The sequence below is a fragment of the Scyliorhinus canicula genome, chromosome 9 (genome assembly GCF_902713615.1).
Source record: "Scyliorhinus canicula chromosome 9, sScyCan1.1, whole genome shotgun sequence".
Taxonomy (NCBI): domain Eukaryota; kingdom Metazoa; phylum Chordata; class Chondrichthyes; order Carcharhiniformes; family Scyliorhinidae; genus Scyliorhinus; species Scyliorhinus canicula.
The window spans coordinates 25217440-25230282 of NC_052154.1; the positions used below are offsets into that span (position 1 = coordinate 25217440).

Sequence of the window (12843 nt, forward strand, 5' to 3'; positions counted from 1 at the left end):
ATCAGAATAGTTACCGATAATTTCCCTCGCTTTCTGGGGCCCAGCACAGAAAACAGATCACTCAGGCTGTTGGACGCATCTGCTTGACGGTCAGAGGACAGTAGTTAAAACATTTCCTTATCTCGCCAATGTTTCATTCCTCCCACTTTCAGCTGACAACACTGACTTCTTTCTTTATGATTGTATATTTTTTTAGATTGACAAAATTAGAGGGATATGGGGAAATAATGGGGAAAATTGGATAGTATTATCAAAGAGGCAGCATAGGTCCGATGGGCCAGGTGGCTTCCTTCTTTACTGTATCGTTCTATGGTTACGTGACACCCTGAACGCTAAGTGTGAAACACTGTGCGACCCTCATTGAAAAAATATGGGAGAAAAGGTATTACCATCCCAAGCCAGACCCCAACAGTGGCTGTGATACTGGACCGAACCATCAGCACTTTAGTTTATTTGTAAAGCTGTGCAGATAAATGATTCACTCCAGGGGTGATTGCGTAAAGAAATAGGGCGTTGTTTTTTTTTAAACAAAACTTTATTACGAATACATTATTAAACTCTTTAACTTCATGCCCAAAAAGAACGAGCTTACAATTGTCCCTTAAACACTACTACTCAATTCTGCATTAAACAATGATGAAAGAAACATTCAGCTCTCAATCGATCTTAAAATCAGCAGGGCATAGAGTCATATTTACTCTACAGAACAGATTTGGTTCCTGTTAGAACCCTTTCAGACTCTGGCGCAATGCCTTCAAAGAGCTTGTTCACTTGGCATGTTTCAACTTCTTCCTTGTCCTCAGACAAGAATGCTCTGCTTTAAATATTACTCTTTTTCTAACTATCCTACTGCAGGAGAATTGTGGACTCAAGTGTCAGACAGATTAGATTTCAACTCCTCTCCAAAGCTTTTCAGAATGTATCTCTGCATCCATAAGACATAGGAGCACAATTAGACCATTCAGCCCATCGAGTCTGCTCCGCCATTCAATCATGGCTGATATGTTTCTCATCCCCATTCTCCTGCCTTCTCCCCGTAATCCCTGATCCCCTTATTAATCAAGAACCTATCCATCTCTGTCTTAAAGACAGGTTTGGCCTCCATAGCTTTCTGCAGCAAAGAGTTTTACAGATTCACCACCCTCTGGCTGAAGAAATTCCACCTCATCTCAGTTTTAATGGATCGTCCCATCAGTCAGAGGCTGTGGCCTCGGGTTCTAGTTTTTCCTACTAGTGGAAACATCCTCTCCACGTCCACTCTATCCAGGCCTCTCAGTATCCTGTAAGTTTCAATAAGATCCCCCTCATCCTTCTGAACTCCAAGAGTACAGACCCAGAGTCCTCAAACGCTCCTCATATAACAAGCACTTAATTCCAGGGATCATTCTTGTGAACCTCCTCTGGACCCTTTCCAAGGCCAGCACACCCTCCCTTAGATATGGGGCTCAAAGACTGCTCACAATACTCCAAATGGGGTCTGACCAGAGCCTTATACAGCCTCAGAAGTACATCCCTGCTCCTATATTCTTGCCCTCGCCACATGAATGATAACATTGCATTTGCCTTGGCTCCACCCAGCAATGACGTCATCTCCCCACGCTTAAAAACATATTAACTCTGTAGGCTGAAAGCACAGTAACTCCCCAGGGACTTTACCCAGTCAAAGCACGGGATTGAAAACCACATTCCTCTGGTCAATTTCACCTTCTGGTTCCTAAAGGCTCTCAGGCCCTGCAAAACAAAATACTTAAAACAAACACGACTCCTTCTGCACTGTAGGGGTTCTTTGATTCCATGCTCCTATGTCTTGAGCTTTTGCACCAATGGCAGCCAACAGTGAGAGGTCTTTCTTTGCCTGCAAGCCACCCTTAAACATTTCACTTTTTAATTCTAAAGTTTTATATTTTCGTTTCACTTCTGACACAAATCAGATCCACCTTCTGTCATCTACCACCACCAGTAAAAAAACATCAAAGACTATCCAAAGAAGTAGTTATTCATCTATTGCTGCTCTTGTAATGTTAGTTGAACCAGTCACTGCTCTCGCAACAACAGTACAGGCCTCGGATAAATGAAATTCTACTTTATCTGGGGACCACCAAATAAAACCTGAACTCAATCTTTTGAGTGGGTTCTTTACTCCACAGCTTATTACAGTGCGCCGTTACACAGATGGAGAAAAGCTGGTTAGTGACAAAACATCCACGAGAAACAAAATAACACGCATCAGATTACACTGAGTTCATCTGATGTTCAACAACTTTCAAATCCAAATTTTAAAAAAATAAATTTAGAGTACCCAATTCATTTTTCCCAATTCGGGGGCAATTTAGTGTGGCCAATCTACCTAGCCTGCACACCTTTGGGTTGTGGGGGCAAAACCCACGCAAACACGGGGAGAATGTGCAAACACCACACAAACCGTGACCCAGAGCCGGGATTGGACCTGGGACCTCGGTGCCGTGTGGCCGCAATGCTAACCACATGCTGCCCTTTTTCAAATCCAAATTAGTGCAATCTCTCTCGTTCAGCCGTGCCGACATTCTTCCACCTGGGCCTTTGACAACCCTTCATTGAAAACTAATCGACATTTAGATTTTGCAAGCAGATTAAGCATACTTGTTATGTGCTCAATGAGGAATGCACACCTAAAGGACAGAGACAAAGAGAGAATGTCTGTAACTGCCTTGCTATTTAACATTTTCCCATATGGAAATAGGTAAATGGTGTTCTATAGCAACATACCATTTTCAAAAGTGAAACTATGGAGCAGCGACATCCCATCAAACCAGTGGTTGTAGATAGTGTCTCCAACTTTGTGCATGCCAGGTCCATTTCGAATGAGCGTCCCGTGCAGCCATTGTGGAATTTGACCTATTTTCATTTAAAATAATGAGTTAAATGTATCTGTATTTACAGCAATGGTGCCGATCACAATTCAATGCAATGTCAGTAATGCCTTGTGCATTTTCAACTCGTGAGCTGCAGCTGAATCTAAACACCTTTCCAAAGTCGCAACTTCAATTCAAATTTCACAAGAAGCTTCCTGATGTTCTAAAAGACCCAGTGTCACCAGACCAGAATGACGAGGCAGTCCAGGGACGACTCACTGATGCATGACTGCATGATCCCCCCAAAAAAATCTAACATCGTTAGATCAATGTGTGTGTCAGGAGATCATTTTACAGAAGTATAAATATTGCAGAATCCAAGACCCAAAAACAGCCCAACTTGCAGGCGGATGTGAACAAGCGGTAAAGTGAAGTCAACTCCTCCCAACTGCGTGTTGTTGATACAGTTTCGGTTCCACACAGCAGGAAGGAAAAACAATCCTCCTTCGAGGGGAGAGGAGGGTCTCAATCCGGTTAGCTTTTTTTTAAGGGGAGGGGGGTATCCTATGAGGTCTTGACTCCTCATTCACACTGGCCATGGCTCGTCCTGCGCCACCAAAATGCACAAAGTAAACATTTGACCAGTTTTGGTCCTGGCTGTGCACGGAGCTCTTACAGGGAGGTTGGGAAGGTCGCAGTTATTTTTCCCAACCAGACACAGACAAACATTAATATTTCAGGATTTGATCAAACCCGGTTATCCTGTGGGGGAAGTTGCAGTGATTTAAACTGCGGTGGACCAAGTGGCCTAATTCTGCTCCTATGTCTTATTAACCGATTAATTGCGATTGGTCATTTCCACTGCTTGATTTGTTACTCAAACCCCCAAATGATTTGCAGAAAGCGGTTGACATCTAACGGGACGATTCTGGGTTACACTGTAATGAACAATAGGTCTCACCTTGAATGTCTGCTTTGATTGGTTCTGGATTTTCTCTTTTGTTGTCTGTGAAGAGCGATTGCATTGTGACAGCAGCGCTGGCTTCCGTGTCTGAGCTGCCCCAACTTTCTCTCTAAATAAGACCAGACTCAACCTGCTGGGAGAGAGAGAGCGCCACCAAACTGCAGGGTGCGTTTTACCCGCTTACACACACTGCACTGCTGACCTAATGTGGAGGAAAGGACAAAACACAGCTCCTTACAGTTTAGTTGGAAAGTGAAAGCACGCTTCAAAACACAGTGAAAGCTTGTTTTCTCCCCACATTAAACAAGAAATAGAGTGATCTGGTGAGTTTTCTCTTTGCCACATTATTCCTAGCACACGATTTCAAAATCGACTGTCCGAATTTAAGGAGCAGTTTTACATGAAATGCAACCTGTTAGCAAATCGAAGGCTCACTTCAGAGACCTGTCGACCCATCAAGTCGGCACCACCCCACTTCCTCGCAACCCCTTAACCCCACCTAACCTTTGGACACTGAGGGGCAATTTCTCATGGCCAATCCCCCTAATCTGCACATCTTTGGAATGTGGAAGGAAACCGGAGCACCGGGAAGAAACCCGCACAGATACGGGGAGAACCTGCAAACTCTGCCCAGTCACCCAAGGTCGGAATCGAACCCTGGTCCCTGGCACTGTGAGGCAGCAGTGGTATCCACTGTGCCACCGTCTTGCTCATTTTCCCAGCACCGACTCGCTGGGCCGAATGGTCTCCTTCTGTGCTGGTCTGACTTCTTAACGTAGATAAATTGATCTGATCAAATTTCCAATCCTGTTGATGTCCTATTCACGCTTCAAATATTTAAAAAAATTGTTGAGATGTCAAAATTCCTGTTTAGAGACAGGTTACTTCCAAACTCATCTTCACGATTGAGTGAGAGAAAAACAAATGAAGATTCTTGTACAACAAAGCACCGGAACAGCTAAAACAAGAAAAAACTGTTTACCTATCTGGCTCTCTGATATTTGTCACTTAAAAGCCTCGGTTGTGACAGTTCGACACGGATTCTCCAGCTGAAACCCAGGGCAGTGGAGATAAATGTTGATCAAGTTCTTTATACGTAATGAATGATGGTACTTTGAACGTCAACAGTAGCAGATTGATTATGTTGGCAGATTATAGGGCTGCCAACACTCCAGGATTGGCTTGGAGTCCCCAGGAATTGAAGGCCACTCTCTCGAATGCCGCTATGTGCAACCCAGGAGAAAAACATCATGGGGCGTTAAAAAGTATTATTTTATGCTTCATTTTCTTTGAACATTTGCCGTTACCAGATCTAAAAATATTGAAAACGGAAAAGAAAACAGGAAAAGAAACCTGCTGTTTGGTTGACAGTCAAGCATCGTTCAATTGGCCTTGGAAGGCATAATGTGGAGAGTTGGTGGTGGAACTTCCAGGAATACCTCTAATCGCAGTTGGCAACCCTATTCACATAAACTGGTCAAATAGACCTGAAGATGAGAGTTCAAGTACAAGCACTGGATCTCGGATGGGAAATTTAAATTCAGTTAATTAAATAAAGTATAGAAATATAAATCTAAAGGTAAGAACTAGTGGGGGGGGGGGGTCAAGTGATGTAAGCACCAGGAGCGGCTGCGTTTCTGTGAGCTGGACTCCAGCCATTGGAAATCCTATTGATTATCCTGGCTGATTCAGGGAGACTGGTCCAGACAAGGAGTGGGTCATGCGTCCGTTCTCTTGTGAGGAGTTGGAGGATGGAGGGGGGGGAACGAGTTCCTGACCGATTTTGAAAGTTGGCTGCCATGCTTTCGTAATCTCGATTTGAAGGCTGAGAGTTTCAGGTTTGACGGAGCACATTGTATCCTGTCTTTGAGGCCTGGGGTGACTTGGAGACCCAGTCCACTGGTCTTATGTTGTCCTCTCCTCTATGCTCGTTGTGAGGGGTTGGAGGCAGCTGGACTTGTCAAGTCATCCCCTCTTGCTGGCGTCGACGATACTCGCAGTCTGGGTGTCGGGGAGACGGCATGGTGGAGGTAAGGCATTTCGTTTGATGGAACTTTGGAGGAACCTTGATGATCCTGTCATGGCTTTGGCTTTTCCGAGCTCCACAGATGGTGTTATTATCCTGCAGTTCATCAATAATCCTGAACTTTGTTCCCTTGAGATTATGCTGTTGATTTCATGTTATTGTCTTTTTCTGACGAGTGTGCGATATATCAGCACAGAGGGTAAGGATTGCTGTTATCCTGTTTTGGTACTGAGTAACGGTTTGTACACAGTCTGGTCATTTTTAATGTACTGCAATCCTTGCATTTATGAAGAGAGAATGCATTTTAAACACTCCTCCCCTCGCTTATAGAGAAGATTAATAGAGCCACGGTTGGGTGGTGGGTGAATGGTGGGTGGTAGGGTTAGATAAGCTCTTACTTGGATTGAGGAAAGCCCCCAGTTAAAGATATCTGTATCGGGTTTGCATTTTGTATTTTTGTTACTTTGATTCTTGAGAACCCTTGCTTATCTCCTATGAAAGCCCGGAGAGATCAGGTAGATTGTTCTTTGTGGTTGCCATCTGTGGGGTTGTTGGGAGTCTGTGGGGTTGTTGGAGTGCAGGGAAATGTGTGATGGCACATGCCTGGGTGTGGTCGGTTAATCCTTGTTCTATTTGTTGGAGTGAGAGTCTGAATACTATGGATCTGCGTGTTGGAGCTCTTCTTCAGTTTGAGGGTAGACTGGATGGGGAGATAGGCACCCTCCTCCAAGTGGTCTTATATGGTGGCTTCCTGCATGCCCTCCTCGTCGTGGTCGGGTCTTCCATGTTTTTGCCTCTGTTGAGGCAGCGCTGCTCTGTCCCCTAGTGTCTGTTTTGTAATGGTGTATAGTGCTGGTCTGTCTGGCATTCTTTGAATAATCCTGGCATTCCTCTCTTAATGGGGTTTCTTCTCCTTATCTGTGTATTCAGCATGTTTTTGAAGACCCTGATTGGGTTTATTGGGTTACAGGAGATTTCTGTATAGTTGGTTAACGTATCGGGGTGGTGGGGGGTGGGAAAAGATTGATGGATGTCTTGATGATTCTTCTTTTCCAAGGTGATGGGGTCTCTGCAGTTGAGGATGACGTGATTCTTCGAGTGTCAGTGGGGTTGTGCGCTGCTTTGGGTGTGGTTAGTGAGGCCGGTTGGGTGATGAGTCTTGGCACATCCTCCCCGTGTGTGCGTGGGTTTCCTCCGGGTGCTCCGGTTTCCTCCCACAGTCCAAAGATGTGCAGGTTAGGTGGATTGGCCATGATAAATTTCCCTTAGTGTTCAAAATTGCCCTTGGTGTTGGGTGGGGTTGCTAGGTTATGGGGATGGGGTGGAGGTGTTGACCTTGGGTAGGGTGCTCTTTCCAAGAGCCAGTGCCGACTCGATGGGCTGAATGGCCTCCTTCTGCACTGTAAATTCTATGATAATTCTATGATGTGCTGGGTATCCTGGGGCACTACCTCCTATGTGCAAGAGTGTGCGGGATTGAGCCAGGTCCTGTACTGTTGCTGACATCTGTTTGTCGCTTATGCTTGGGACGCTCCTTCTTAATTAGGCTGCCCTGAGAGGCTGAGCATCGACACGTTCTGAGTATCCTTGGTTTAATGACTCCTAGGTACTCAAGGGTGTAGGTCCAGGCCAGGTCCTGTACCGTGGTTAGTATCCTATAGCGCCTTTATGTTTGGGAGGTTTCTTTTTAGCCGGGATGTTGTGAGGCTGTGAGGATTTGAATGAGCAGCCTTTTCTCTTCTTTGTCTTCAGTGGTGGGCACGTGTCAGAGGATCATGGCATAATGGCAGCACCCTGGTCCTTTCTATCCTGATATACTCGACTCCTGCTAGTTTTCCTTTTTTAACTTGACTCGGTTAGTTCATTGGGAGGCCTTGACCAAACTGGCTATAATCCCAAATCAATTGCATTAGTATTTAGAGTCATAGGTGTTCACAGCATGGAAACAGGCCCTTTGGCCCAGCGTGTCCATGCCACCCAGTTTCTATCATTGGGCCCAGCTTGTCCATGCCACCCAGTTTCTATCATTGGGCCCAGCTTGTCCATGCCACCCAGTTTCTATCACTAAGCTAGTCTCACTTGCCCGCATTTGGCCCATATCCCTCTATTCCCACCCTGCCCATGTAACTAACTTTTTTTAAAGGAAAAATTGTACCTGTCCCTACTACTGCCTCTGGCAGCCCATTCCAGATGCTCACCACCCTCTGTGTGAAGAAATTTCCCCTCTGGTCTCTTTTGTATCTCTCCCCTCTCGCCTTCAAGCTATGCCTTCTAGTTATAGACTCCTCTACCTTTGGGAAAAGATGTTGACTTATCTATGCCCCTCATTATTTTATAAACCTCTGTAAGATCACCCCTATGCCTCCTATGCTCCAGGGAAAAAAGTCCCAGCCTATCAATCTTCTCCTTATATCTCAGACCATTAAGTCCTGGTAGCATCCTCGTAAATCTCTTCTGCACTCTTTCTAGTTTAACAATATCCTCCTTCCTACAATAAGGTGACCAGAACTGAACACAGATTCCATGTGTGGTCTGACTAATGTCTTGTACAACTTCAACAAAGCATCCCAACTCCTGTATTCAATATGCTGACCAATAAAACCTAGCATGCTGAATGCCTTCTTCACCACCTTGTCCACTGCGACTCCACCTTCAAGGAGCTATGAACCTGTACCCCTAGATCCCTTTGTTCTGTAACTTTCCCCAACTCCCTGATTTGATCTACCAAAATGCATCAGCTCACATTTATCCAAATTAAACTCCATCTGCCATTCATCGGCCCGCTGGCCCAATTGGTCAAGATCCTGTTGCAATCTTATATAACCTTCTTCTCTATCCACTATGCCACCAATCTTGGTGTCATCTGCAAACTAACTAACCGTGCCTCCCACAATCTCATCCAAATCATGAATATATATAAAAAATAACAGTGGACCCAGCACCGATCCCTGAGGCACACCGCTGGTCACAGGCCTTCAGTTTGAAAAACAACCCTCCACAACCACCCTTTGGCTTTGGTCGCCAGGCAAATTTTGGATCCAATCGACTATCTCATCCTGGATTCTGAGAGATTTAACCTTTTGCAACAACCTACCATGCGGTACCTTATCAAAGGCCCTGCTAAAGTCCGTGTAGACAACGTCGATTGCCCTCATCTACCTTCTTTGTTACCTCTTCAAAAAGCTCAATCAAATTGGTGAGACATGACTTTCCCCTTACAAAGCCATGCTGACTTTCCCTAATTAGCCCTTTCATAAACCACTATAAGATCACCCCCTAAGCTTCCTACGCTCCAGGGAAAAAAGTCCCAGCCTATTCAGCCTCTCCTTATAGCTCAGGCCCCTTAATTAGCCCTTGCCTATCTAAATGCCTGTAGATCCTGTCCCTCAGAATACCTTCTAACAATTTTCCCACTACAGAAATAAGGCTAACCTGTCTGTAGTTCCCAGGCTTATCCCTACAGCTCTTCTTAAACAAAGGGCACAACATTTGCTACCCTACAATTTTCAGCACCTCTCCTGTTGCTGTCGATGATGTAAATATCTCAGCTAGGGGCGGGCAATTTCCTCCCTAGCCTCCCACAATGTCCTGGGATACATTTCACCAGATCCCGGGGATTTATCTATCTTGAAGCACTTGAATACCTCCAGCACCACCTTCTCTATAATATATACACTCCTCAAGACATCACCTTTTACTTCCCCAATTTCCCTAACATTCATGTCTTTCTCAACAGTAAACACGGATAGAAATATTCATTTAGGACCTCTCCCATCCCCTGTGGATCTGTACATAGCTGACCTTATTTATGCTTAAGAGGCCCTACCCTCTCCCTAGTCACCCTTTATGTATCTGTAAAAGCTCTTTGGATTTTCCTTTGCTTTATCTGCCAAGACAATCTCATGTCCCCCTTTTGCCCTCCTGATTTCTCTCTTAACTCTACTCCGACAAGCCCTATACTCTTCAAGGGACCCACTTGATCCCACCTGCCCGCCTAAGCATATCATATGCCTCCTTCTTCCTTTTGACTATGGCCTCAATATCCCGAGTCATCCAGGGTTCCCTCCTTTTACCCTTACCCTTCACTCTAAGAGGAACGTGCTCACCTTGAACCCGAATTAACACCTTTCTGAAAGATTCACACTTACCAGCTGTCCCCTTGCCTGCAAATAAGCACCCCCAATCAACTTTTGAAAGTTAATTTGCTAGTCCTATTGCTCTATAAACATGAGGAATGATGATCATCCTGTACTGCACCAGAGTCGTGTTTAGTCGTTTATGCAAAATATCCTTTTGGAACTGGTGGGTTGGAGATTTTTTCAGTAATTTCTTATTTCTGTTATTGTGGGGTTAAAGAATCTGGAATTGGCTCCTGCAACGTTACAGGCAGGTTTAATGTCAGAGTGGAGGACATTATAGCGTGTTATTGATGCCTCTAGTGTGGCTGGAGTTGAGGGAGATATATTCTGGTGTGCACCTGATAAAGGTGCAAGGATCTTATCCTGAATTCAGTTATCTTTATTATTGTTACAAGTAGGCTTACATTAACACTGTAATGAAGTTACTGTGAAAATCCCCAAGTTGCCACACTCCGGCGCCTGTTTGGGTACACGGAGGGAGAATTCAGAATGTCCAATTCACCTAACAGCATGTCTTTCAGGACTTGCGGGATGAAACCGCAGACCCGGAGGAAACCCACGCACTGGGAGAACGTTCAGACTCTGCAGTGACCCAAGCCAGGAATCGAACCTGGGACCATGGCGCTGTGAAGCAACAGTGCTAACCACTGTGCTACCGTGCCACCCTCATGAACTAAGTGAGACAGGATAAAAAGGAAAACTAGCAGGAGTAGAGGGTCTCAGGATAAAAAGGACCAGGACGCTGCCATAACACCATGATCCTCTGGCACATGCCCCCACCATAATTCTTATGGTCATTGTGAGCAATCGCCACGTGGGAAGGTGTGCACTATTTTACCATGTTTTCATGACCTTATTCGCCTCTCCTTTGTTCTCTGTTAATGTGTATAGAGGTGCCAAGTTGAGATTTTACTGGGCCAACTGTATTGTTGTTCGTCTGTCCTCTTCTGGATCTGTATGTCGAGACATTGTTGCTGTGCGGTACCATTTGTTTTGTTGTATTGTTTGTTAAAATGGAAAAATGTCAACAAAATACCTTTACAAAAGAACTGGCGACATAAACCTCCTAGATTATCATAAAAACCTCCTGCATTCATTTTAGGGAAGCCTGGCTGATATGTGACGCCAGATTCACAGCAATGTGATTGATTCTCAACTTCCCTCTAAAATAGCCTATGGCCTAGCAAATTATGATGACAAAATATAAGAATAAAATCAATCGGATCAACAGCACAGGCATCAGATTCTGACATGACAAGGACTCGCCCTGCCCAGACTTGTGCCAAAACCGACAGAGTTGTATCACAGACACAGGCAGGCAACTGTAATCATACCGTACATGCTCCTCCATCCCCAATGTGTCCTGTCCATTTGGCAGTGACACAATGATATAAAGTTGGGAGTTGGCCCTGGGAGTCCTCAGCATTGACTCCAGGCCTCGTAGGTCTCATAGCATCATGTAAAACATGGGCAAGGAAACGTGCTGCTGAATATCACCTCAGCTGATGAATTTGTACTCCTCCATCTTGAACAACATATGGAAGAAGCATATATGACAGCAATAACCTCCACCCAGAGTACTTTCAATGTCCATCAACCAGAGTGGTTCGCGAGCACCACTCCAGACCAAGCTGGCCATGACCGAAGAACATAGCTGCTGGACTGGGCCTGTGGCAGGTGGCAAGAGAATCAACACGAGGGAAAATCCTACTTGACCTCATCCTTTCCAATGTATCTGCTGCAGATGCCATGATCGTATTGTTAGGAGAACCATATACCAAGTCCTTGTGGGGACAAGGTCCCATCCTCACACTGAGAACTTCCTCTGTCAATGGTGGTGTAGCACGACCACTGTTCGAAACAGGATAAATTCAGAATAGATCCAGCAGCTCAAAATCAGGTACCCATAAGACACAGCGGTCCATGTTCAAATGCAGCAAGAACTGGACAACATCCTGACTTGGGTTAAGTGGCATGTAACTTTGCTCCACACAAGTGCAGGCAGTGACCATCTCCAACAAGAGAGAATCCAATCATCTTCCCTTGACATTCAATGGCATTACCATCACTGAATCCCCCACTATCAAAGTCCTGGAAATTACCATTTACAGATACTCAACCAGCCACATAAATACTCTGGCTACAAGAGCAGGTCAGAGGCTGGGAATTCTGTGGAGAGCAACTCACCCTGCGACTCCCCAAAGTCTGTCCACAGGCTGTGTGTGATGGAGTATGCTCCACTTGCCTGTAAGAGAGCAGCCCCAACAAACACTTGAGAAGCTCAACACAATCCAGGACAAAGCAATCCGTTTGATCAGAACCCCACCCACCACTTTAAACATTCACCCCCTCCACCACTGGTGCACGGTGGCAGCGGTCTGTCCTGTATACAAGATGCCCTGCCCCAACTCACCAAAGCTTCTTCGATAGCACCTTCAAAACCCATGACCTCTACCATCTAGGACAAGGGCAGCAGATGCATGGCAACACCACCATCTGTAAGTTCCCCTCCAAGCCACATACCATCCTGACTTGGAATTATAATTGCTGTTCCTTGACTGCCACTGGATCAAAATCCTGAAATTCCTTTCCTAACAGCTCTGTGGATGTACCTGCACCAGTTGGACTGCAGCGATTCAGGGAGGCCTCTCATCGCCACCTTTTCACTGTATGTGTGGAGTCTGCATGTTCTCCCCATGTCTGCGTGGGGTTTCCTCCAGTGCTCTGGTTTCCTCCCACAAGTCCCGAAAGACACGCAGATAGGTAATTTGGACATTCTAAATTCTCCCTCCGTGCACCCAAACAGGCACTGGAGTGTGGCGATTAGGGATTTTCATAGTAACTTCTTTGCAATGTTAATGTAAGCCTACTTGTGACAATCAT

General features: G+C 45.3%; 1 protein-coding gene across 1 annotated transcript in view; it reads right to left on the reverse strand.

Moving 5' to 3' along the window:
- Positions 1–4863, reverse strand: part of LOC119971163 (beta,beta-carotene 15,15'-dioxygenase-like) — a 43022-nt gene extending 38159 nt beyond the window's left edge. Inside the window, exons 1-3 of the mRNA XM_038806359.1 lie at positions 4778–4863; positions 3793–3997; positions 2746–2874 (exon numbers count right to left, since the gene is read on the reverse strand). Coding sequence (XP_038662287.1) covers positions 2746–2874; positions 3793–3856 — 193 coding nt within the window. The 5' untranslated portion in view covers positions 3857–3997; positions 4778–4863. The remainder of the gene's footprint in view (positions 1–2745; positions 2875–3792; positions 3998–4777) is intronic.
- Between the last annotated feature and the right edge of the window lie 7980 nt (positions 4864–12843).